We start from the raw sequence: 27,297 nt of genomic DNA on the forward strand, positions 1-27,297 counted from the left end.
GCTACTTTCCACCGCGGCTGACAGACAGGCGGTTGTCATGCAAATTATGTAAATCTGTGCTTGGCATTCTTTGTCGTCAACACAAGTTTGTCTCCACTAGTTGTACTCGTCGGACTCGTTTCCCCCCCCTAGCTGCTCACGCACCTGAACCCTTCTGCATACAATAGTCACTCTGGCGTTGGTGTCACTACATGGATTTATACTATGAATGGGCCATTTACTGTTAACTACGGAAGCTATTACAGTAACTAGATAGATACATGAGTTTAAAACTTTTTGTCTTGTTCTCACAGCGTGCTCTGAATGGCAAACAGGCACGTACCAGACAACGGTAAACATATTTTGTTTAATGATCCAGACGCCAAGGTTTTCACTCCCAATGGATCGACAAGACCAGAGGAGGAGGGTCGATCCCTGCTGCTGTGGTCCAGGTCAGGAGATTTTTTCTCTCTCACTTTAAAAGGAGAATTCCATACTAGAAGGCTTTCTTACTTTTATTTGTAGTTGTTACGTCCCCACCAAAGAGGTCCAGGTGTTATTTTGTGCAAAGGCGCATTATTGGCTATTTCCCCTAATATAAGCCGAGAGAATAGTACTGCCGTAGCAGACAACCCGCAGCACTCCAGGTTCAAACAAAAATCCTTATAGGTGCAAGGCTCGAAGATATAAGTAGAGATGAAGAATGCCAGCACTCATTGTATGTCCTTTTACATGATTTTATTTACCTCTGAGACTGAAAAACGGACGCGTTTCGGCCTGTATGGCCTTCCTCAGCGTTTGTGACAAGATAACAGGAAGTGTGGTATTTATGCATGGGTATGAGATACAATCAACAGTAATTGAACACAGGTGTCAACCGTTATCATCTTACACAGTATCAATAAGAAGTCTCTATTTATGGTACCAAGACAGGATAAATATCATGTAAGCGCAAATAGAATACATCACAATGAGCTATCATAATGAATGTGGGGCCGGAAAGTGCCTGGAAAAGCTAATGGACTGAACAAACAATGATATATTTTAACCCATTAGAAATATATATATATATATATATATATATAAAGACAATAGATAAATAGAAAATATTAATAGAAAACCTTAAATATGAATAAGGAGGAAGACCTTTGGAATCCAGATCACTCATCTCATTTCTCATTATAGAACTTATAAACCCTAAGGTAATTAGAATTTGAAAATGTCCAATTGTGTACGCCAATGTGGCCGACTAAGGCTAAACTCTAAAGGAAGCAGCCCAATAAAAGCTCCTCATTGAGACCTTTGGGATGCTCTGTCTGGAGTGTATGAATCCAATAGGCCTCCCTCTGGAGTAACGCTCTGTCCCTATCACCCCCTCTTTTTAAGGGGTTCACGACTTCAATCCCCTGGAACCTCAAAGTGCTGACTGCATGACCCACAGCATTAAAATGTCTTGCAACAGAAGATTTCTCATCATTGGAACTTTTATGCTCTGAGAACCTGGTTTTAATTTCCCTGATAGTTTTTCCCACATAACACAGGCCGCACAGGCATTTCAAAAGGTATACCACAAATTTTGTTTTGCATGAAATCCTACCTTTAACTGCATATTTTTCCCCCGAATGTGGGTGTAAAAATGACTCACTTTTAATCATTGCATTACAGTGTATACAATTGCGACAGGGGAAATTACCAGAGGGAAGCATTGACAAGAAATATTTCGGTGGGCTGTATAGATCTGCTCTAACTAATGTGTCCCTCAAATTCTTAGCCCTCTTGTGGGCAAACACAGGTTTGTCTCTAAACACATGGCCTATACTGGGATCACTGGACAGGATGTGCCAGTGTTTTTCTATACTAATGTTGGCGAAAAGGTGGTTGCACAGACAATCCTATTGGAAACTTTAGAAACGGGGGGTTTAGGGGTTAACAACTTTTTTCTATCCAACTGTCTTGCTCTCTGTAGAGCCTCTTTGAGGATGTTTGCACTGTAAGTACAGTGCAAACATCCTCAAAGAGGCTCTACAGAGAGCAAGAACATTTCATGCAAAACAACATTTGTGGTATACCTTTTGAAATGCCCGTGCGGCCTGTGTTATGTGGGAAAAACTATCAGGGAAATTAAAACCAGGTTCTCAGAGCATAAAAGTTCCATTCGGAATAATGATGAGAAATCCTCTGTTGCAAGACATTTTAATGCTGTGGGTCATGCAGTCAGCACTTTGAGGTTCCAGGGGATTGAAGTCGTGAACCCCTTAAAAAGAGGGGGTGATAGGGACAGAGCGTTACTCCAGAGGGAGGCCTATTGGATTCATACACTCCAGACAGAGCATCCCAAAGGTCTCAATGAGGAGCTTTTATTGGGCTGCTTCCTTTAGAGTTTAGCCTTAGTCGGCCACATTGGCGTACACAATTGGACATTTTCAAGTTCTATAATGAGAACTGAGATGAGTGATCTGGATTCCAAAGGTCTTCCTCCTTATTCATATTTAAGGTTTTCTATTAATATTTTCTATTTATCTATTGTCTTTATATATATATTTCTAATGGGTTTAAAATATATCATTGTCTGTTCAGTCCATTAGCTTTCCAGGCACTTGGGGCCGGCCCCACATTCATTATGATAGCTCATTGTGATGTATTCTTATGTTACTATTTATTCTATTTGCGCTTACATGATATTTATCCTGTCTTGGTACCATAAATAGAGACTTCTTATTGATACTGTGTAAGATGATAACGGTTGACACCAGTGTTCAATTACTGTTGATTGTATCTCATACCCATGCATAAATACCACACTTCCTGTTATCTTGTCACAAACGCTGAGGAAGGCCATACAGGCCGAAACGCGTCCGTTTTTCAGTCTCAGAGGTAAATAAAATCATGTAAAAGGACATACAATGAGTGCTGGCATTCTTCATCTCTACTTATATCTTCGAGCCTTGCACCTATAAGGATTTTGTTTGAACCTGGAGTGCTGCGGGTTGTCTGCTACGGCAGTACTATTCTCTCAAAACAACTATAGTCGACTAGTCGACTAGTAAACTAGGCAACTAGTCAACTAGTAAAAATGACTAGAAGTGAATGCCCTACCGTGAACCAGGCAGAACCAGGGGATGAGCGAGTGACGTCAGGACTTCGGCGCTCTATTAATTATTGTCCACAAATTGTTTGTCTGTGGCAAAAACTGAATTTTGACAAAAATGTCCACAAGCCCTTATGACAATGTCCCCTGGACATGCTGCGACACAACAACCACCGTTCTTCATTTATACAAGCTCACAGCCAGTGAGGAGCTGTGAGCTTGTAGATCTGCTATTTTTGAATATCCATGGCATAAGTCTGGAATGACACACATGTGCGTTCCTGGCTTTGAATGGGTGATTTCACCTGATCTATATATAGCTCTATAGGGCTGGCTGTCTTTAGGGCATTTGGTGCTATATCAGAACCTTGGGTATATTGTGTATTGTACGATATATTTTTGTTCCAACATTACAGCTTTATTCCAAGGTTTGGCTGTGTGTCTTTTAAAAAGAGATTTAATATAACATACCTAACATATCGTGGCTGTTCTGAGCTTACAGTAAAAGCAATGGCACTGTATTAAACCAGTGGTTTTCAACCCTTTTCATATAATCAAGGTCAATAATTTCTTCTGAATTTGAGCCACGGACCACCATTTGATAGATCAGGGGAAAAAAAATGATTTTTTAAATTCTATTTTCACGATTTTTCAAAAATAGCAGACCTACAAGCTCGTAGCGCGCCACTCGGTGGCGCGCTATGAGCTTGTAGATCTGCTATTTTTCAATAGCTAAATTATAACAATGCTTAAAACACATTTCCGGGGGTCCCCGGCCAAAAACGTTGAGAACCCCTGTGATAGATGACACAATTCCATGCTGTATTGATGTACCAATAGGAGAGATAACAGGATCTATTAAGGGTCCATTTGGTTACCAATTCTCCATCATTTAGCTGGGGGACCACCTGGAACCCCCTCAAGGACCACTGGTTGAGAACCACTCAACCAGTCGTGAGCTTGTAGATCTGTTATTTTTAGTGAATGTTCCCCCCCAGAATAAGGATGCTGGGGTTTAAGTGGTTAAACGGCAATTATGTTAAGTTATTTTGAGTCTGTCCTAAACTGATATTCTCTCCAGTCCTCGTGTCATACTGTATCTTAGGGGGGAGAGATTTACATATTTACGTACCGTTAATATGACAAAAGGTGCTGTAAAGTAGTTACTGTGAGAGTGAGGTCTAGCCAACACCAACTCGGGATTCCTGGATCGCTGCCTGCCACACTTTCCTATCTAACATCAGGTTCTTGAGCTCTGTAGTGTTAGCTAAGCTACAAGCTGTTATTTTGGCTAATGTTCCCAGTCCCACCAGAATAATGGATGCTGCTTCAATTGGTTAATATAATATACCTAAAACTGCATACGGTGAGATTTCATCTTTTTCTGGCCGTCCCTTTATTGTTCTTCATGGAAATAGTATTAGTTCAGGTACGCTTAATGCTGTACTCTGTAAAGGTCATCATGTCACCCAGGATTTAAACCCTGGCCTACCGCACATGTGCTGAATCAGTGGTCATTGTGGTGGACATTTGTCAAAATTCCATTTCTGCCACATGCCATTTCTGACATACAAAATCACACCCGTGTGAAGTGAGGGGCGCTCTTATCACCTTACAACATCGAGGAGGGAATTCGGTATAGCTTGGAGGAGCTATAAATGTTACTTTATTCAATGGTCATCTAATCCATGTCTATTCACTTATGTAACCTGATCTATTAATCTAACTCTAATATATTAAAGTCTAACTCGTGTTGCTATGAGATTAGGTGATGTAATGATGATGTAAAACAGGGTAGGTACCCTCACAAAAACATGCAGTAATCCTGGTCTCTAAAACTACCTCCCCCTGGCCAGCTGGGGCGCCTGATGGAGGGGAAAGGAACTGGTCAGAATAACGTGTTCCTTCCACACGCTACGCCCGGCCAGGGAAATTCCCCCCTGTCAGGTGAAAAGAAGCAGCTTGGACTCCTCATGCATAGAAGGAGGCATGAGGTCAGTCCGCTGCCCCCCCAGGTTGGCAGAGGAAGTGTAGCACCCAGGATTACATTAGATAATTGGCACTGGGTGAAAAACAAACTGGGTTGCAAAATCATGGGATAAAAAAAACAAAAACAAAATAAAACAAATGGTGTCAAAACAAACATTAAATGATCTTTATTGTTATAATACAGATTTAATGTTTGTGTTGGGGACAAAGCAAACATTAATTTCTCTTCATTGTCAATGGCGTTTTTAAAACGAACACCGAACTAAAAACAAACTTTAAACCTGTATATAGGAGGGGCTAGCGCCCCTCAAAAGTGAGTGGCGGTTAATGCTTAAAACACCAAAAGGGGTTCCCGCCCTGAATGGGTTAAGGGGGTTCTTCCTTGCAAATAAAACATTTGAGAAACCCTAGTACTAGCTGGACTCCTAATGTGCCATACATTAGTGTCACAGTAAATCGGTGTCATACCATGTTCTGAAGAAAACATGCAGTCTTGACATTCAGTAATTGGGCCTCGCTATGAGAAATAAGAACATTTATAATGGTGTGTATTAACAGAAAATCTAAATCTAAAGGACAAGACCATGAAGTCTTTGTACGGACATGATATTTATGACCCCTGGCTGAAATTGATTGAAACCTTTATTTCAGGGGAATCCAATTGAGACCAGGGTCTCTTTTTCAATGGCGCCCTGTATACAAACAAGAACATTTACAGCAATGATTTTACATACATGACATGGACACACTGTACAACAAATATAATACACAAGCACATACACACAGAAACAAAACCTTGTAACCAAATATTACAGAAAGCAGGTGCATATGCCTTCCTCAATTCAAGGACATTCAACTCTTGGACATTCACTGATCCAAGAATAGACTATTTGGATCCGTGGTAAACATTTCAGCACATGAGAAAAGGCAGACAGGCTCCATTGATTGAATAGCTAGAGCCTGCCTGCCTTTGCATGCACCTCTTGGTACCACAGCACCTCAAAAGGCCCTTAAAACAAGGCTCCAGACTTCCCAAAACTGGTCAGGCTATACTGGGCCTCACCCCCCGAACCCACCTCACCCCTGCCCACTTTGACAGGTTGGAATAGTTTAGGATTGACGACGAGTACAGCGTCTTGCAATGGGTCTGGTCCACAAGATTCGATACAGCACCAAGATACCCATGTACCTGTCTAAATACTTCCTTAATGTCAATGAAGTCCACACCCACAACACCAGAGGGAGTTCAACAAACGATGTGCAACCCAGATTCGGCACAAACAAGGGACTAAATTATTTTCGCTCCTATGCCACAAAAATGTGAAACGCCCTATACCAACTGTCATTAAGACCTGTGAATCCCTTGACTCCTTCAAAACCGCTCTCAAAGGGCACCTACGGAGGGCTGCAATTCGAAACTAGCCCCCGTGAATCCCACACCCACCCCTCACTGTATCTATACGCTTTTCCCCTTCTTTACCTCCTTTATGATGATTTCCTGTTTTTGGCTATATAGAAGTGAATGCCACAGACGAAAAACAGTCCAAGTCCACACTATTGATCCATAATGTATAAATTATAGATAAGGGTTCAGGACAACGAGGCCTTTTCGTGGAGGGGTCAGAATGAAATTTGGACTTAAGACTGTTTTTCGTCTGTGGTACATGTACGTCTCATGTTATGACTTGAAAACGACCCTCTTGTAAACAAGTGTAATGCTTTATGGTGTCGTCCACTCACAGTTAGCAGTTTTTGTATTGAAATGTACTGTAATTCTGCAAACTGTTAATAAATACTTCAATCAATCAATCGCTCATGTGGGATAAACTTTATTTTGACCTTTAGGCGGCAGTACCAACTGTCAGCCAGTAGGTGTCCTACCAGACCACAGAATGTAAATGTCTCAACAGCAGGGAGACCAAATATTCTTCTGTATTTATCACAAAACATACATTAACCACGTCAGCCCTATAATACATTTCAGCCATTTGAAAATAGCTGAGCTTGTAGATCTGCTATTTTCAAAAGTTTTTTTCTTTTTTTAAATACATTTTTGGCATTTAAAAACTTGTGAAATGGGACATTCTGCATAATGAGTACTGTATGTATTTTGTATTTTATACCAACGCTATTGTACTTTGAATGCGTATAAATTACGGGTCCATTTGGTTTCATTTTACATTTGGACAACTGGTTGAGGAGAACCGCTGAACTAACCTCTTGGGTTTCTTTGCACACACACACACACACACACACACATGCACGCGCACACACAGAGCGATGGCGCGGACCTGGACGGGCATGCTGCTGCTGGGCACGTGTCTCCTCTACTGCGCCAGGATGGCGCTGCCCGTCTGCGCCGTCAGCATGGCGACCACCTTCAGGTGGACCAAGACGGAGTCCGGCCTGGTGCTGGGAGGGTTCTTCTGGGGGTACTGCTTCACCCAGGTCCTAGGAGGACACGTCAGTGACAGGTATCGAGGTTCTGCTTCACCCAGGTCCTATAGCTAAATGATAGTTTGGAACCAAATGGACCCTTATGGGACTGTAACTCTGAGATTGTACAAATGGAACATTTGTACACTCTCAAGAGTTAAATTAACATTGATTTTATAATATAAATTGGGGTCCCAGAGATAGAAAGGCCATTAAATGGGGGGTCCATAGCTTGCTCTGCTACGTTAGGTTGGGTGGAGAACATAGATTCAATGATGCAGTAGGTTCATAGTTTGCTCTGCTCCGTCAGGTTGGGTGGAGAGCGCGTGCTGTTCCTCTCCACAGTGTCCTGGGCCACCATCACGGCGGCCACGCCCCTGCTGACCCTCCTGGGCTCTCATTCGCTGGCCGCTATGACCACGGCCAGGTTTCTCATGGGACTGTTTCAAGGTGGGTACGGTCCGTGGATTTATATTATCGGTTTATTATTAAACCGAAGTATCATCATTAACCTTTAAGCCAAGTGGTGTCTGGCTCACAAGTTTAGAACTACCGCCTAAAAACAGTAGAGTAGAGAAGTGGCTGGATGGCACTTACACACGCCTTCTAATAAATCTCTCTTGGAAGAGCCACCCATCGGCTTCTCTAATATACAGCAACCTTCCCTGTGTTTCTTCACTAGTCCGATCCAGAAGAACACAGTTTTCCGGCCACTGCTACAGAGCTGACAATGAGGTTATATCTTCCCTTCTTCTCTGGAATCCTGCCTCAAAGCAGACCAGAGGTATAGAAAACTGTCGTACCCTGATGTCATCGCTATAGGGACACATGCATCAGTAAGCAGGAACTGGGGATGGCAATGAAGGACCGGGAAGTCTGGCGTGGCATTGTGAAGTCCATGATCTCGACCGCGGTCGAAAAATGATGATGAGAACAGTAGTTCTGTTCTGTTCTCCACCGGTGGGTCGGGCCCACATCATGGCCAGGGGTAGAAGATGACAGTGAAGCAAATAATTTATTTTTAATACCCTGGCCTAGCTCTGGTCCATAGCCCTAATGCCCTTTGCTGCCGTTGCATTAAGGCTCTGCCACTCTTTGCTTCTATAGCCCTCACATGAAATGCAGACTATAGCCTCTCATCTGTAGCAGAAATATACAAAAAACGTTTTACCTACCACCAATACACCTACCACCAATACAAAGGCGGCTTGTGTAATTAGAAAGCCTACTTTCCTTGGTGGACGCACTCTGAGCCCCCCACCACACGTATAAAATGTACTGTTTTGGCCAGAAAGGGACTCCACTGCGCCCTCTACCGATATTGCCAAGAGAAAAATCTCATAGACAAGGTTTTCCTTCCGGAGAAAAACAATCCCTTTCTGGCCAAAAAGTGCATTTTTTACATGTGGTGGGAGTCTCAGAGTCCACTAAGGAAAGTAGGCTTTCTAATTACACAAGCCGCCTTTGTTTTGGTCAGTAGGTAAAACCTTTTTTTATATTTACGCTACAGACGAGAGGCTGGTCTGCATTTATTCGAGCGTAGGAAGAGAACAGTCCCATAGCTCTAATGGAGGCATTAGCGCTATGGGACAGAGCTAACCCTGGCCTAAAAAGAAAGAAAAGAGACCATTGCTGCATCAAATGTATAACCAACAAACTATACTATAAAAACTGGTCAAATATTGGCCAAATTGTCTATTAATATATGAGAGAGGCAAAAAATGTGAAAATAGCCGATCTAAAAGCTATTTTACACAATATTTATCTATGGAACCGGAACTTTTATTCCTCAACTCTCAAGTGCTTGTCAGAGTGTGGGGGACGTGGTCACCAGTTCAAATGACATTGAGAACCCCTGATTTAGAAGTCCTGATCAACAAACTGTACCTTACTTCTCATGAATTCATGTGTGTTTTCCTACAGGTGTTTACTACCCATCGTTAGCCAGTGTGTGTTCACAGCGCGTCACTAAAGGAGAGAGAGGCTTTTTAACGAGCACTATGAGCAGCGGCTGCTACCTTGGGTACGTCGCACGCATGCACGCAGTTTTTTTTTTTTTTTCCCATACCATGCTAATGGGGGGTCCGGGGTCTCTCATGTTGTTTCAGAACCATGCTGATGGGGGGTGTGGGGTCTCTCATGCTGGAGTGGTACGGCTGGGAGAGTGTGTTCTACGGGACTGGCCTGCTGTCTGCGCTCTGGGCCTTCGTTGTGTGGCACTTCCTACTGGAGGGTAAGGTCATTTATATTATACACCTCACTTCCTACTGGAAGGTAAGGTCATTTATATTATACAATACACCTCACTTCCTACTGGAAGGTAAGGTCATTTATATTATACACCTCACTTCCTACTGGAAGGTAAGGTCATTTATATTATACACCTCACGTCCTACTGGAAGGTCAATGAATACATGGCAGTGAATGGAGCCGGCTGGACCAGCTCATAACACAACATTATTTCGGAACAATTGAGACCTTTGTCATATAAATCGGTTCAGGAATATACAGCAAACAAAGACATATCACAGGTTGTTTTCTAGTGCAGGGGTTCTCAACCCGTGGGTCGCGACCCCTCGGGGGGTCGCCAAATTATTTTAGGGGGTCCCCAAAATATTTTCCAAAAAAACAAAACAAAAAGATTTTTTTTTTAATTTTATTTTCAAGATTTTTCAAAAATAGCAGACCTACAAGCTCGTAGCGCGCCACTCGGTGGCGCGCTATGAGCTTGTAGATCTGCTATTTTTCAATAGCTAAATTATAACAATGCTTAAAACACCAAAAGGGGTTCCCGCCCAAAATGGTTTAAGGTTATTGTAGCAGTCAATTTATATTGGGGGTCGGGAGGGGGCGGGGCGCCCGAGACATTGCCAAAGCATTTCCGGGGGTCCCCGGCCAAAAACGTTGAGAACCCCTGTTCTAGTGCACAGCACAGTATATCATTTTATTTGAGGATCTAAAACAGCAGCAGGTATTGTTTCTGGCTCGGAGGTATCGCGAGATTTGACTGACAAGACAGGAAATGGTGGGAAGTCTCGCGATACTTGGTACGTTCAGAAAGGTGCTTTGTGCTCTTTAGACACCATACCTCTATAAACATTACACAGTGTAAACATCGAAAAGCAACACAGCAGACAATAATGTGTTATATGTCTTCTGTTTTATTTCCAGAAGCGATTACTTTACAAAAGGTCTCAGTCATTCAGAAAGTGTTTGTTCATGAGCTGGTCACTGAGCTCTCATTGACTCCAGTGCATTCTGCTGAACCTCCGGGTGTAGTTTGGCTCCCATGAAAGTGTCCATGAAAGCTATCATGGCGCAGCCCAGTCACGTGACCATTTCCTTTCCTTCTCAAAGCTTCCTTGCTGGAAGGTAAGGTCATTTATATTACTACAGCGGTGCCCGTTTGGCACTGGGCCTACTTGGAACGATGCAAGTTGGAAATTAATGCCCCACCCAGATATTATGTCTGTGTCCCGTTTATGCCCATATATGGAGTTCTTTGTCAGGCATGCCCAAATATGGAGTCTATGCAGACGTCAGAATGATGTCAGAACAGGCCATCTCCATATATGGACACTGGGCAGGGGCCCTGTCCAGAGCCTGGGCTGAGTCCTTTTTGGGGCAGTTCTGGACAACCGTGGGTCAGACCGAGGGTCGACACCGGGCACTGCACCCCCTGTGGTGGGTGTGGAACGCGTGTGTCGAATTTGAAGGTGGTGGGGCGAACGAGAGAGAGAGAGAGAGAGAGAGAGAGACAGAGAGACAGAGACAGAGAGACAGAGAGAGAGACACACACACACACACACACACACACACACACACACACACACACACTCACACACACACACACACACCTTATGATGTGGCAGCCAGGTCTATGGACTTTAATGTTTGTTTAGGGCACCAAATGACGACGTTAGACGTCATGTGGCCGATATAAATACAGTGTGCGCCCCTCTCTTCACACAAGTGTGATTTGTTGTTATTATTTGAAAAAAATAATCACACTCGTGCGAAGTGAGAGGCGCCTCACTTCTTTAAACAAACATTATAAAGTCCATAGCCTTTGGCTGCCACATGACGTCACAAGTGTCGCTGTTTATTTATTTATGTCATTAAAAGTCTGTAGACTTGCCATATGACGTTATTTCTGAAAGTCAGATGTTGGAGGGGCTGGCACCCCTCAAAAAGGAATTTAAAGTAGTGAAAATAGCCGACTGATTTGTGTGTGCCTGATGCATGATACAGTATGACACATTGCGGTTAGAATAACACTCCATATTTGGGCATAGCTACATTGGGAACTCCGTATTTGGTTACGGCTGAGTCATGGTGACATGAGCGTGATGTCACAGGTGTTGTATACGTGTAGGATATGGAGTTCCACACACGGTGACGTCATAGTTGTAGAGAAAACAAAACAAGAGCACAGCACTATCGTTCCACAGGTACGGACGTAATAAAGTTCTCTAAAACGTGAGTGTGATTTGAATACATACAACTTTAGCAAACATTCTAAAAGAAGAGTTTTACTATTGTCGCTCAGAGCCAAAAATGGCTTCACAGTCTTTTCCAGAAGAGGGTTTTTCCTGTTCGGTGTGTCGTGGCAGGTTTAAACATCCCGTTCCGTCGTGCCACAGCTTCTGTACAGCCTGTCTGCAGGCATGTCGGACGCATGAGAAGAAAATGGATTGTCTGCTTTGTGAGAAAACGAACAAAAGAAAATGTCCGTCCCGTAACCGGCTGGCCCCGCGCGACACCTTCACGAGGGAGAAACGTCCCAAGACGGAGCCCAAGGAGGCAGCCGGCGAGGAGGAGGAGTCACTGAAGCTCTTACGGAAGAAACTGAAGGTCTTCGATAAAGTCAAAGCAAACTGTCGGCAAGCGGCGGAACACATTAAGGTCCAGACCCGGAACACGGAGAGGAAGATCAAGGAGCACTTCAAGAGGCTTCGTCACTTTCTAGACGAGGAAGAGGAGCGTAGGATCGCCGCGCTGAGGGAGGAAGAGTCGACGAAGAGTCGGGCGATGAAGGAGAAGATCGACGACCTGAGCACAGAGATGGCGACCCTTTCGAACGCGGTCAGGGTCATAGAGGAGGAGGAGGAGCTGAGAGCCGAAGCCGTCTCGACGTCTCCGCAGAAACGCGAGGCCGCCGCGGTGGAAAGACTCCGCCTCGCGCTGCAGGACCCGCAGCCGGTCCCGGCGGGATCGCTGATAGATGAGGCCAAACACCTGGGCAACCTGACGTTCAGAGTCTGGCACAGGATGAAGAGTGTCGTCTCCTACACGCCCGTCATCCTGGACCCCAACACCGTCCATCCCAGACGGATCCTGTCCGACGACCTGACCAGCGTGCGGCGCGGAGAAGAGGAACACGACCACCGGCTCCCCGACAACCCGGAGAGGTTCGACTGGTGGTACCGAGTCCTGGGTTCCGAGGGCTTCCGCGCGGGGACCCACCGCTGGGACGTGGAGGTCGGAGACGCCGCCAGCTGGACGCTGGGCGTGTTGGCGCGCTCTCACCGCCGGAAGGGGCGACAGCTGGGTCAGTTCTGGAGCATACATCTGTACGACGGTCAGTACGCGGCGGGCTCCGGGGAGTCCGCCACCGTTCTCTCGGTGGAACGGAAACCGCGGAGGATCCAATTCCAACTGAACTGGAGCAGGGGGAAGCTGTCATTCTCCGATCCTGACAGCGGCACGCACCTACACACCTTCACGCACGCTTTCACCGACACGCTCTTTCCGTACGTGTATAACGGCGACGATGCGCTCCCCATTAAGATGTTACCGAGGCCGATCAGTGTGATTAAACATTAAACGTTTCATTATAGCGATGTGAGGTGGGAATGCACGTCCCACATGAGTCACTGTACCCAGTGTGGGACACACTATACCAGGGGTTCTCAACCCATGGGTCGCGACCCCTCGGGGGGTCGCCAAATTATTTTAGGGGGTCCCCAAATTATTTTCAAAAAAATATATATATATTTATTTTTAAATTTTATTTTCACTTTTTTTCAAAAATAGCAGATCTACAAGCTCGTAGCGCGCCACTCGGTGGCGCGCTATGAGCTTGTAGATCTGCTATTTTTCAATAGCTAAATTATAACATAATGCTTAAAACACCAAAAGGGGTTCCCGCCCAAAATGGGTTAAGGTTATTGTAGCAGTCAATTTATATTGGGGGTCGGGAGGGGGCGGGGCGGGGGTCCCGAGACATTGCCAAAGCATTTCCGGGGGTCCCCGGCCAAAAAGGTTGAGAACCCCTGCACTATACCATAGTCAGTCAGCCAGTTGTTTGTTTGGTTGGTTGGTCAAGAGCCTTAGAGACAGAGTTACGCAAACTGCGTTCACTTCATGAGGCCAGTCCAATGGTGGCTCTCCTACATAGACTTCTATTGAGAATGGGGATAACCAACTGGGACAAGTCCTGGACCGGAAGTAGGCAGAAATGCATTGGACTCAGGCAACAGCCCAGCTTTAATGATCTTAAATCCCTTTATTTTAGATTGTTTTGTAGTAATAGTACAACGTAAACATTAAAGAGACTTTAGTTGTTACTGTACAATACTACAGTTGTCATGTTGCAACACATGCTTAAAATAGCTCTTATGTGCGTCGCCCTCGTTGAAAACAATGCATTTCCAACTCCAGCTTGTCTCAGTTCAGGCTGCATGAACAGCGCTCGAGCGCTCTGTGTCTGCCCCTCAATATCGTAACACTTCTATTAGATGACTCTGGGTTGGTCACCCTGCCTCGTGACATCACGTGACATCATCAGGGATGGAGATCCCTGATGTCATCAATATTAAGCCACAATGTCATCAATATTGGCCAGCAACTTGACATCTGACCTCAAACCCGTAGTTCTCCATATATGGAGCTGACCTGTTCTGACATTCCATATGTTGATCCTTCCCCATCCATCCTTCCTTTTCGATGTCTCCCTCCCTCCCTCCGATACCTGTCCATTTAAACTCTAGACGGGCCTGCCCCAAAGTTATTAGTGCAGCCGCGCCCGGCAGCCGGCGAGAACTAGAGTTCTCAAAAGGCCCGGAAATTAAGGACCGGCCGTACCTGGGCCCTCATCAAACCCTGTACACACAAGACACTGCCACACTAGAGTTCTCATCAGGCCCGAAAATTAAGGCCCAGCCCTAACTGGGCCCTCATCAAACCCTGTACACTCAAGACACTGCCCCTGCTGCCACCCTTAGATCTCGGATGCGTGCACGCGACCTCACCCTCGCTTCTCGCCCTCAGGCGTCTTACTGGTACTTAGAAGCTAGTCTATGTCTGCAGTGGGCAACTTTGATGATGGAGAAGGCCACTGCTGTTTCCACACTCACTCCAGAAGGCCACTGCTGTTTCCACACTCACTCCAGAGGGCCACTATATTTCCACACTCACTCCAGAGGGCCACTGTATTTCCACACTCACTCCAGAGGGTCACTATATTTCCACACTCACTCCAGAGGGTCACTATATTTCCACACTCACTCCAGAGGGCCACTATATTTCCACACTCACTCCAGAGGGCCACTATATTTCCACACTCACTCCAGAGGGCCACTATATTTCCACACTCACTCCAGAGGGCCACTATATTTCCACACTCACTCCAGAGGGCCACTATATTTCCACACTCACTCCAGAGGGCCACTATATTTCCACACTCACTCCAGAGGGCCACTATATTTCCACACTCACTCCAGAGGGCCACTATATTTCCACACTCACTCCAGAGGGCCACTATATTTCCACACTCACTCCAGAGGGCCACTATATTTCCACACTCACTCCAGAGGGCCACTATATTTCCACACTCACTCCAGAGGGCCGCTATATTTCCACACTCACTCCAGAGGGCCACTATATTTCCACACTCACTCCAGAGGGCCACTATATTTCCACACTCACTCCAGAGGGCCGCTATATTTCCACACTCACTCCAGAGGGCCACTATATTTCCACACTCACTCCAGAGGGCCACTATATTTCCACACTCACTCCAGAGGGCCACTATATTTCCACACTCACTCCAGAGGGCCACTATATTTCCACACTCACTCCAGAGGGCCACTATATTTCCACACTCACTCCAGAGGGCCACTATATTTCCACACTCACTCCAGAGGGCCGCTATATTTCCACACTCACTCCAGAGGGCCACTATATTTCCACACTCACTCCAGAGGGCCACTATATTTCCACACTCACTCCAGAGGGCCGCTATATTTCCACACTCACTCCAGAGGGCCACTATATTTCCACACTCACTCCAGAGGGCCACTATATTTCCACACTCACTCCAGAGGGCCACTATATTTCCACACTCACTCCAGAGGGCCACTATATTAACACATTCACTATTTTTACACCACATTACTATACACAGTACTGTCAGGCAGAAACCTTAACAAAATAAAAAATCTTTTAAAACTTAAAATGACTTTTTTTGTTGTCTCTTGTGTTTTTAGGTTTCGTTGGCATACTGCTCATATAGAGGTTGGGGGTCAGAAAATGTTAGCCTGGAACTCACCTATGCTTTTTATGGCATAGGCAGCTCCCGGCAGGATCCGCCGGGAGAAACTATGCGCAGCTGCACGACATGAGACCAACTAGAAAAAGTGCCCTTCTGGGCACAGGTCTCCACCAGGAGGATAGGAGTGTGTGTGATGTTTAGGAGTAATATAAACATGGGTTTTTGTGTGTGTGTGTGTGTGTGTGTGTGTGTGTGTGTGTGTGTGTGTGTGTGTGTGTGTGTGTGTGTGTGTGTGTGTGTGTGTGTGTGTGTGTGTGTGTGTGTGTGTGTGTGTGTCGCGACTTGGCCTGTTGTAGCGCCACCATGAGGCTGATTTGAAAACTGTCAAGCGGCATTTCTTCCTCAGCCTAGTAGTGGGAATAGGCATGCACAGTTTCACCGCAATCGGACGCTGCGTTGAGGAGTTGTGGCGATTTGTACAAAACAGGTACAAAACGGGCTACTCCTGAAAACTTTAGAAGCCAATCGTAGCCAATCAGGATGGATAATTATGATAAATCAAACAAATCACATGATCACATGACTATGGAGAGCATGTGTACCGATTTGCGTGAAATTTGGATAAAATCTGAAGGAGTAATATTAGAAAATGTGTTTTACATATGTCGGCCTCCTGGTGGCGCTATAAAGAGCAGATGTGAAAAATTCCAGGCAAAGGTTTTTCCTTGGCCTCTAGGGAGTGTGCATACATGGTTTTACACAGATCGGTGCAGTTATACTGTAGGTAAAAACACAAATCGGCCAGTTATAGCACCACCATGAGGCTGAGTTGAAAATATTCAAGTGGCATTTCTTCCTCGGCCTAGTGGGAATGTGCGTGCAAAATTTCACGGAAATCACACAATGTGTTCATGATTTGCAGCATTTTATTTGAAACGGAGCACTCTTGCGAAATTTAGAAGCCAATCTTAGCCAATCAGGATGGAGTCTGAAAAATCTGAAAGACCCGTTTCGTTGAATGGCTCTAGAGAGACTGTGTACCGATTTGCGTAATGTTTGGACAAAATCTGTAGGTGTACTGTCAAAACATTTGTTTTGCACAAAGCGGCCTCCTGGTGGCGCTATAACAGGCCAATGTGAAAACTTTGGGGCAGAGGTTCAGCTCTGGCATTCAGGGAGTGTGTGTGCAGAGTATGGCTGCGATCAAGCCAACGGTGCCAGAGATTAGCTGTTCACAGACGGACGGACGGACACACGGACGGACGGACGGACGGACGGACGGACGGACGGACGGAGTGCAAAACATACTCTCTCCCCATGCCTTCGGCCTGGTGGAGACAATTACTTAGAGCGACAGAGAGAGGAGTGTGTGTGTGTGTGTACATGTGTGCGTGTGTGTCAATTTAACAACGGTGCAGACGATCAGAAATCAGCAGAGAGTTAGTGATGTTTGCGCTACTCTATGCCGAATTGACGTGGACTCGGACCCAGACTTTTTTTTCTCCCTGGAAATAAAAACGTCTGGGTTTCCGAGGCTAGAAAATGTTGAACCTCATGGATTTCTTATAGTTTGGACTAGAACCGATCTGCAAATAATAATAATAATAAGGGTAATAATAATAATAATAATACATTTTAGCACAAAAATCCTACGGGAGTACACGTCGTACCACAGTATAGCTTGTGGTGTACATTTGTCAAAATTCAATTTTTGCCACATAAGTACATACAAAGGCTGCGTTCGGAAATAGCGCACTGTACAATGCAAACGAATAGCCGAGTGCTCTCCGGTGCGGTATTTTCGAACATGCCCAAAATGAGTAACTAACTAACTCTTTACACATATTAACCATTTGGTTCCATTTGTGCACTCTCAGCATAGACGCCGGTCGTGCCGGTGCCTCCCATAGAGTATATAAAAGGATAGAGACTGAACTGGCGCGAAGCTCCGCCCCCACCCGGCTATTCATGTCAGTGGAAGTTGCTCAGTGGCGTTTTGAAGCACCCGGAAGACTGCCGGAAGTACCGTCTCAGAACGTCTACTTCCGCATTTGACCACAACATTTTGGTGGTCAAATGCGGAAGTGCAACCGAGCGCTCAATGTTAAAGCCCAGCTGCACGGGGTTTCCCGGTCATGAATCCACGGGTCCGCCTGTAGTCCCTCCTCCTACCACTAGGGCCGAGCGCCTCAACGTTGAATAGCCTCACTGGCCCCTTGGTGCCTCCTTGCCCGGGAACCCTTGAGAAACGGCGCGGCGCACTCATGCAGGACATGCGGAAGGTGTCGAGCGGGCCAGATTTACATTACATTCGGGGGCGTACGCCCAGCGAGATGCATTGGTCTAGCATGCAGTGTTCACTGATGTTGTATTCATTCATAGACATAACAATAAAGGTAGACGCCCTTTCCGGCTCTGGAGCGTATGTGTGCTCAAGGGAGGGCAAAACATTCCCGAGAATCCTTTGCGAAGCACGGCGGAAGCATGAGCGTGCGTCACAGAGCGCATGTTCAGGTCTGATAAGTCCCGGAAAAGATGCGCTGTGATTGGCCAGTGATCACTTGAGTGGCAGCGTGACGCAACGTGCCTTCCACACTTCCGGCGTACTTCCTCTCCCAGTGTAAATTCTTCCACCCCTCCTTCAACCAAGGGGGCAGGCAGGCTTTCCAACGTTGAAGCTCTCCTCCCTAGTGGTAGGAGGAGGGACTACAGGCGGACCCGTGGATTCATGACCGGGAAACCCCGTGCAGCTGGGCTTTAACATTGAGCGCTCGGTTGCACTTCCGCATTTGACCACCAAAATTTGGTGGTCAAATGCGGAAGTAGACGTTCTGAGACGGTACTTCCGGCAGTCTTCCGGGTGCTTCAAAACGCCACTGAGCAACTTCCACTGACATGAATAGCGGAGGGGGCGGAGCTTCGCGCCAGTTCAGTCTCTATTATATATATACTCTATGCCTTCAACACACATCGCTCCAACGAACTGCAGCGGCCAATGAGGCATCTATTTTTCATGGTTGTATTGTTGTGTGTTACAGGTCAGGTCTTCCCCATGAAACAGATGTTGTGCAGTCAGGGTTCCAGCTGCACTATATCCAGGTTTAAATGGCTGGGCCTTCTTAAACATCCCTCTGTGTGGTACAGTAAAATATTATAATGTATTCTATATTATCTGTGTGATACAGTGTAATATTATAATGTATTATCTGTCGCTCTGTGTGGTACAGTACAGTACAGTACAGTACAGTACAGTACAGTTATAAGACAAGTAATTTCATGTGTGGGTGCACTCGGGTGTTGCACAGATCTACAAGCTCAACACGTCACGCAACCCGATTGGCTGAAGTGTAAAATCAGCCATTTTACGATGTCATCAAGGCCACTGCAAAATACATTTTAGTCGATAGAATCAACTGTAGATTTAGTAGACTAAAATCACATATTTAGTCAACTAAAACTCAATCTGAGAACCCATCGTCAAAAAATCAAGGAAAAACAGTGTCCTCTTTTCCTTTGAATTTGACAGAGTCAACAGTCTGCCTCGAGAGCCTAACTAAAACTAGACTAAAACTAAAACCTTTCAGATGACCTTTCTTGCTGTCAGAATCAACACTGTTGTGTTCCATTAAGGTTGTTCTCTCTCCGTCTCTCTCAGTGCCATGGTTTTCACTCACATGTGCTACTCCAGCTCATCATACACCTTGCTGTCCTGGCTGCCAACATACTTCAAAGATACATTTCCACATGCCATGGTAATAATAATAATAATAATAATAATACATTTTATGGTATCCATGTTTGCCTTTTGTTTACATTGTTCCGTTATTATTTCTCCCTGTATGTCTATGCATGCTGTGTGTGAGTGTCACAAGTCTCCTCTTACCACCCTTTAACTCTTCCGCAAAGTCGTCCGTCCTTAATAGAAATCCAAGAATGCAGGAAAATCCATAATCCATATCTTTATCCACTTCATCCAATAAGATCCAATACTAATGTAGGAAGACTTAGTAGAGTATAGCCAAAGATGGTTTATGTATGAAGATGGGCCAACTTCATTGGAGCCACTAGAGGTGAAATGGTACACAAAGCCTACAAATGGTCTCCTAAATATAGTAGGCGTGGTTTGCTTCTCCCCGACCTCCACCCTCCCCCCCTGACAACAACACTGTTTCCACACTCAGTCTAGTAGGTGGCGGTAATGCACCATTTAGGTTTGCCGACCGCCATGAAACCCGATAGAAGAAGAAGACAACAACACTGACAAGTCATTTAACAAAGTACATTGAAAACAACTGACAAGGTGTACTTTTGAAATAGTCGTTTTAGTTTCTCGAAGTCCTCCAACCATATACATTCATGATTTGGATCTATCTCATTAAAAAGTCTCTCCCTAATAGAGTTGTAGAATGGACAATAAAAATTTCCTTTAGATCACACAGACTACATAATCTATCCTCCTCAACCGTGCCTACATATCTGCCTGTCTCAATATGCAGACCAATTATGCCAGCTCTAATTTGGGCACATAAGGATCATTTCTAATCGTTTTAAATATGTCCATTCATTTCACATTATAATATTCACATATTATCATCTTAAATATGGGGTCAGAGCCCCCTATGTGTTGTCCGTGAAATTGCAGATGGACAGAGAGAGGCTTCCGGACTCATCTCAAATCTCGCGAGAGTTTGTTGCTGGGATAAAGAAATGTCATTAACAAAGTAGATTTTCTCCTGGTTTGTCTCGCTAAAAGAAGCCATTTTACTATGAATATCTTGTAAATATTGTGTGCCTTGTGATGATTTGGTCCAGTATTTAGTTCAGTGACCATGGAGTTAATGAATGGTTCAGAAGCTGTGTTCACGTTCACTCTCCCATTGGAAATGAATAGACTCCAACATTCTTCCTGTCTCCTAATAATGTTACCGCCCACCTCACGCAGATACAGGAAGTAAGCAAAGTTGGCCTCTCTTGCTAATTCTCCTCTTGGGTATAGCTCTGTCTCTCTCTGTTCAAACTTGACTGACAGAGCCACACTCCCCAGGCCAGGTGCCACAAACATTGTGAGTGCCAGCACCTGGTGCCAATCACTCAATCAGGCCATAATATTCTGATAGGTGAGTCTTTCTCCATCATTGCTTATCCTCGCGTCACCAGGCTTTCCACCTCGGAGGAAAGCCTGGTCTGTGTTCCAAAATCGCCGTGTGAACCGGTCTGGAGCGGATGATTATCGCTACGTCATGTTGTAGTATTGTTTTGTAGTCATCAGGCAGGAACAATCATCTGGAACTTCAAGGAAAAGGAATGCTGCCCAATCACTGCTAGACTCATGCACTACAGCCATAGAACATAGATCAGATTAGTAGAAAATAACAAAGCCCATCATTATTGAAACAAGAATACATAGAGGTTAAAAGTTATAGTCTCATGACATATTCTTTGGTTAAAATGTAGTTTTAGTGTGTCAGTCTGGCTGGCTTGTGGTGGACATTTTCGTCCAAATTAGGTTTTTCCACGGACATGCAAAAATGATTAGACAAACAAAGCGTTAGCCCTAAATGACCATTACAGGTCTTTAACTCTGAGAGGGGTCCATGAAAATAAAACATTTGTTTGAGAACCGCTGTCTTAGTGGACTATACATATAGGGCAGTATTATGCGTGTCTTAAGTACCAGGTCTTATTACTTATAACTTAAGACCTGGAGGCGTGGTCAATTCTGTTTGGCCACTCAGAATAGCCAAATGGCATTGATCACGCCTCCAGGTCTTAAGTTAAGTAATAAGACCTGGTACTTAACTCTTAGCCTGCCGCCATTAATTAATCCCTCGATTGCGTATTGCCATGGTTTAATCACGCGTGACACTTACTTTGAAGAGCCAAATATCCGTATCGCATTTTACTATGAAACCATTCCGTGTGTGTTGACGAAGCTGGTGCTCGTTCTCTCGGTCGGTGGTGGAAAAAGTGGACCGCGAGTATCACAGCGCCTGCTACAGGCCGTTGAAAACGCTTGTCTGGGACAAAGCGTCCTCTGCAATGTCGCTTCTGTGAGATAAAGCCGTCTGAAAACAGAGCCGGCAATGTTAGTGGATGCGCGCGCATTTTCAAAATGGCCGCGCCCATTGTGTCAGAAGCATAACAAAGCTAACGGACGGTAGATTTCGATACGATCGTATTAAAACATGCATTAATGAATACATCGCTGTTAAAACGGCTTTTCCGTTTGTGGCAGGCTACAAGATTCTACGTGTTAATATTCCTATGTTCCTGGCGGGTAAACGATTAAGACACGCATAATACTGCCCATAGCAGTGGCGTGCACAGACATTTAGAGGGGCAGGTGCTCAAGTTAAAAAAGGGCACCTTGTGCAGCGCGTGGAACCGGCCGGTTGCCTTAATCCATTTTGGGCGGGAACCCCTTTTGGTGTTAGTATTATGTTATGCTTTAGCTATTGAAAAATAGCAGATCTACAAGCTCATAGCGCGCCACCGAGTGGCGCGCTACGAGCTTGTAGGTCTGCTATTTTTTTTCAAAAGGGCACATTGCCAAAAGGGCAGGGGGTGCTCTAGCACCCCCTAGTGTCTATCTGTGCACGCCACTGGCCCATAGTGTCAAAGTAAATAAGTGTCATACATATCCAGAAGAAAACCCAGAGACTGGACATTCAGTAATTGGGTCTTATGATCAAAACAAGAACATTATAATGTGTGACGTGTAAAAACAAAATCTACAATGTGCCACGGACGAGGCCAAGTCTCTGCCACTTATGTCCGTGTACGGACATATTGATGACCCCTGACCGAGTGTTGGGCCCTTTTTGAGACTATAGCTCCTCACCACTCGCCCTACACACGTCCACTCGGTTTGAGCATAGATACAGCACTGGGATTCCCCTCCCATCCAGTGCGGTCTCTATATATCTATGCTCAAACCAAGTGGAAGTGTGTAGGGCGAGTGGCGAGGAGCTAGTTTCAAAAAGGGGGCTAGTTTTAGTTGACTCTAAAAGGCTTTGCTTCCTGCTCCTTCCAGGGGTGTGTGTTTAACGTGGTGCCATGGCTAGTAGCCATCCCCTCTGCTCTCATAGCAGGCTGGCTCTCAGATTCCCTCATCAGCCAAGGTACTCTCTCATAGACTCATAAGCCGAATTCCAATACCCCAAAATCACAGCCACTCGCTCACTCACACTCGGTCACTCCAGCATGGCAGTGTTACCGTGAAATTGGTGACCTGCTGAGATACGTGGCCATTTTGTGGACTTTACATAACTTACATGGAGGTCTTTAAATACACAACAAACCACAACGATTTACATTCAGACACTGACATCATGTGATTGTCTACACGATTGTCACATATTTCAGCAGGTGACCAATTTCACTGTAACACAGCCATGCTGGAGTGAGTCCAAGGCCCCAGTGAGGCTCTCCAACGTTGAGGCGCTCGGCCATAGTGGTAAGAGCAGGGACTGCAGGCGGACCCGTGGATTCATGACGAGGAAACCCCGTGAAGCTGGGCTTTAACATTGAGCGCTCGGGTGCACTTCCGCATTTGCCAACCAAAATTTGGTTGGCAAATGCGGAAGTAGACGGTCCTTCCGGGTGCTTCAAAACGCCACTGAGCAACTTCCACTGATATGAATAGCGGGGGGGGGGGGGTGTTCAGTCTCTATCCTTCTTTATACTCTATGAGTGAGTCGAGTGAGTGAGCGAGTGGCCGAGATTTGGGGTATTGGAATTTGGCTTTAGTCCTTCTTGTGTTCCTCCTTGTGTTTATCAATGTGTTTAAGAACATTTTCTGTGTGTTGATGTGTGTCGTTTCGCCCACAGAATGACTTATCTTCTATCAGGTACTCGCCCCACAAAGCCTTGAATGAATACATGGAAACATCTGACTAAATTAATTTAATTGGAGATCTATGTATATAATCTTTTATATAGTTTTATAGCAAATATTGAAGGAATGTGGCAACAAAATGATCTCTGCAAAGTCGAGGCTTCATGTGGGTCAGTTCATTGATAAGAGGGGGAACAAATATGTTTTGGGGGGTGAGGTATCCCAGAATGTGGAACTAAGTAGATTTTAAATGGAAGAACTTGTTGATGATGACACTGCTTTCTTTCCGTAGGATACAGCATAGTATCTGTAAGGAAAACCATGCAGGTACGTGTAGTGCATGAGAAGGAATATATCAATTACATCACACTCAGAGTAGTCAAGTTTCATTTATCTTGTTGACCCAATATGGTTACATCTGTCTCTCTCTCTGTCTCTCTCTCTGTCTCTCTCTCTCTCTCTCTCTCTCTCTCTCTCTCTCTCTCTCTCTCTCTCTCTCTCACAGATGTTCTCCATGGGTGTGTCCAGTATCTTCATTCTGCTCCTGTGCAGAGCGCTGACCTTCCCCTCGGCCCTGGCCCTGGTCTCTGCTGCCATGGGTTTAGCTACCTTCACCAGTGGGTAAGTTATGTTAACTAGTCTTAGCTACCTTCACCAGTGGGTAAGTTATGTTAACTAGTCTTAGCTACCTTCACCAGTGGGTAAGTTATGTTAACTAGTCTTAGCTACCTTCACCAGTGGGTAAGTTATGTTAACTAGTCTCTGCTGCCATGGGCTTAGATATACCTTCACCAGCACGTATAGAGCGTGACAGTGTCACAGTCCCACCCCCTGCGAGGGCACCGGAAGAGAATTTCCCATTAATTTTCCCATAGACGTTTCAAAAAGTATTTATTTAAAGACCTTCAAGCCTCGGACAAAGCCAACAGCCCCGTTGATACATCATGACAATAAACAATTGTTTTGGGCCGAACAAATAATTAGAAAGAAGAAAATAGGGGCAGTTTTTCTTCTTTCTAATTATTTGTTCGTTCCAAATAGTTTTTTGTTTATTTTTCATGATTTGTCAACTCGGCTGTTGGCTTTGTCCGAGGCTTACATACAGGTCTTTAAATAAATACTTCCCATAGACTGAAACGTCTATGGGAAAAATGAATGGGAAATTCTCTTCAGGTGCCCTCGTCGTTCTGAAAGGGGGGGGCGGGACTGCGACGTGACGCTCTATGAGTTCATAACATGTTTCTTATGAACATGTGTACATAATATCATAAAAAGTAGAAACTGTGCAGCCGCGTAACTAGCGTGGCTTAGTCTGAAGTTCCAGACTAATATCTATACGCAGTGATATTAGTCTGGCCATGCCAGGCTAGAAACTGCGCCCCCAAGCTCTGGATTCAAGAAAACCTTTTTTATCTGACCATATTCAACATAATAATTTCGTCAGTGTTGGATGGGAATGGGAAACCAAAACCGTTATTTTAAAACCATTTTAAAACAGTGAAAATAAGCAGATCTGTCTCCGTTTCTGCTGTCTGCTATTTTCACCACTTTTGGGGCGACATGCACTCTTGAATGAGGAAGTATAGGGAATTCATTTATGAAAAGAAGTTGAAATATGTTGATAACTTGATATCCATCTATTCAGAGAATCAGAGCTCAATGGATCAATGCCGTACCTTTTTGGATGTGTGTGTTGCATCTCATTGTGTGTGTGTGTGTGTGTCAGTGGTGTGTCTGTGAACGTGCACGACATCGCTCCTTCGCATGCTGGGGCTCTTTTCGGTGAGTAATGAAGATTTAGTTTTTTTTACACACCATAATAATGTTCTTATTTTTTATCATAAGACCCAATTACTGAATGTCAAGACTGCAGGTTTTCTTCTGAATAGGAGTCCACTAGGACTAGTGGTTCTCAAACCTTTTTTATTTGCAAAGTCCATTTGGTTTGAACACTCTCAGAGTTAGACATGTAAGGGTCCATTTGGTTATGTGTACACTGTCAAGAGTTACAGACCTGTAAGGGTCCATTTGGTTCCATGTGTACACTCAGAGTTACAGACCTGTAAGGGTCCATTTGGTTCCATGTGAACACTCTGAGTTACAGACCTGTAAGGGTTCATTTGAACACTCAGAGTTACAGACCTGTAAGGGTCCATTTGGTTCCATTGATACACTCTCAGAGTTACAGACCTGTAAGGGTCCATTTGGTTCCATGTGAACACTCTTAGTTAGACGTGTTATGGGCACGTATCTCTTTATGCGTTTCTGATAATATTGTTGTCCGCTCATTTTGTATTTCCGTGGAAATATAGAATCCTGACTAAAATGTCCACCCACAACCACAAGGCATCATGCCAACATGGATCGCTGGCGGCGGGTTGTATTATTACAACTTTGTCACTGACCTGTAAGGGTCCATTTGGTTCCATGTGTACACTCAGAGTTACAGACCTGTAAGGGTCCATTTGGTTCCATGTGTACACTCAGAGTTACAGACCTGTAAGGGTCCATTTGGTTCCATGTGAACACTCTCAGAGTTACAGACCTGTAATGGTCCATGTGGTTCCATGTGTACACGCTCAAAGTTACAGACCCATAAGGGTCCATTTGGTTCCATGTGTACACTCTCAGAGTTACAGACCTGTAAGGGTCCATTTGGTTCGATCTGCTATTTTTCAATAGCTAAATTATAACAATGTTTAAAACACCAAAAGGGGTTCCCGCCCAAAATGGGTTAATCACCATCTATTATTTATGTTTATTTATTTATGTTGCTACAGGTTTCATGAATATGTGCGGTGCTTTCATGGGTAAGTGACGTGTCTCGTTATGTTAATTACACATTGTGGCAAAACTGACAACTCTGCTAGATATATTTTACACGTAAAAGGAATACAATCAACTTTATGGGGAAGCTCCAATGAATGGAACAGGAACAGATCCATCTTGGATCTAAATAACTGATATGTAAACCTGCGTCAATACGTTGTCGTATGTTGAATGAAAAGTAGAGAAAATAGCAGTTGTAACAAGATCAGATTTTGTGTGTGTGTTGCTGTGTGTGTGTGCGTGCGTGTGTTGCAGGATTGCTGCTGGTGTCGTTCTCGGGCTATGTGAACGAGGTGACCCTGTCCTGGGTCCACGTGTTCTCCATCGTGGTTCTGGTCAACGTCAGCGGCCTGGCCGTCTTCCTGCTGTTCGGAGACGCCCGGAGAGTGGACACACCTCTGACTGACCATCAGAACACTACCACACACGTCGGACAGACTGGACGCTGACCATCAGAACACTACCACACACCTCTGAACAATATGGACACCGACAGCCACGTTGCGCACACATAGACATCAAAGGGGGCTCCACTCCCTGCCCGTTTGCCCTTAAAACTGCCTTGTCCAGACCATGAACGCAGCATTTACTACATGGTGTCCCCCCTCCCCCTCTCCTCTCCATACCCGAAAGAGCATTCAGGAG

At 45.0% G+C, this 27,297-nt stretch overlaps 1 protein-coding gene across 3 annotated transcripts; it reads left to right on the forward strand.

The window, feature by feature from the left end:
• Positions 1 to 360: 360 nt before the first annotated feature.
• LOC306940589 (voltage-gated purine nucleotide uniporter SLC17A9-like) lies at positions 361 to 27,245 on the forward strand. 3 transcript variants are annotated; one of them, XM_079525686.1, is made up of 13 exons: positions 361 to 431; positions 7,333 to 7,530; positions 7,803 to 7,942; positions 9,416 to 9,515; positions 9,601 to 9,725; positions 19,025 to 19,124; positions 19,642 to 19,738; positions 23,020 to 23,107; positions 24,116 to 24,150; positions 24,329 to 24,444; positions 25,550 to 25,605; positions 26,604 to 26,633; positions 26,908 to 27,245. In XM_079525686.1, exons 2-13 carry the CDS (start codon positions 7,337 to 7,339, stop codon positions 27,099 to 27,101), a joined length of 1,275 nt encoding a protein of 424 aa, XP_079381812.1. In that variant the 5' UTR covers positions 361 to 431; positions 7,333 to 7,336; the 3' UTR covers positions 27,102 to 27,245. The 3 variants fall into 3 exon arrangements, with proteins under 3 accessions (XP_079381812.1, XP_079381813.1, XP_079381814.1); XM_079525687.1 differs by having other exon boundaries at positions 24,376 to 24,444; XM_079525688.1 differs by lacking the exon at positions 25,550 to 25,605.
• The last annotated feature ends 52 nt before the right edge of the window (positions 27,246 to 27,297 follow it).

Source organism: Electrona antarctica (genome assembly GCF_951216825.1).
Source record: "Electrona antarctica genome assembly, chromosome: 2".
Lineage (NCBI taxonomy): Eukaryota > Metazoa > Chordata > Actinopteri > Myctophiformes > Myctophidae > Electrona > Electrona antarctica.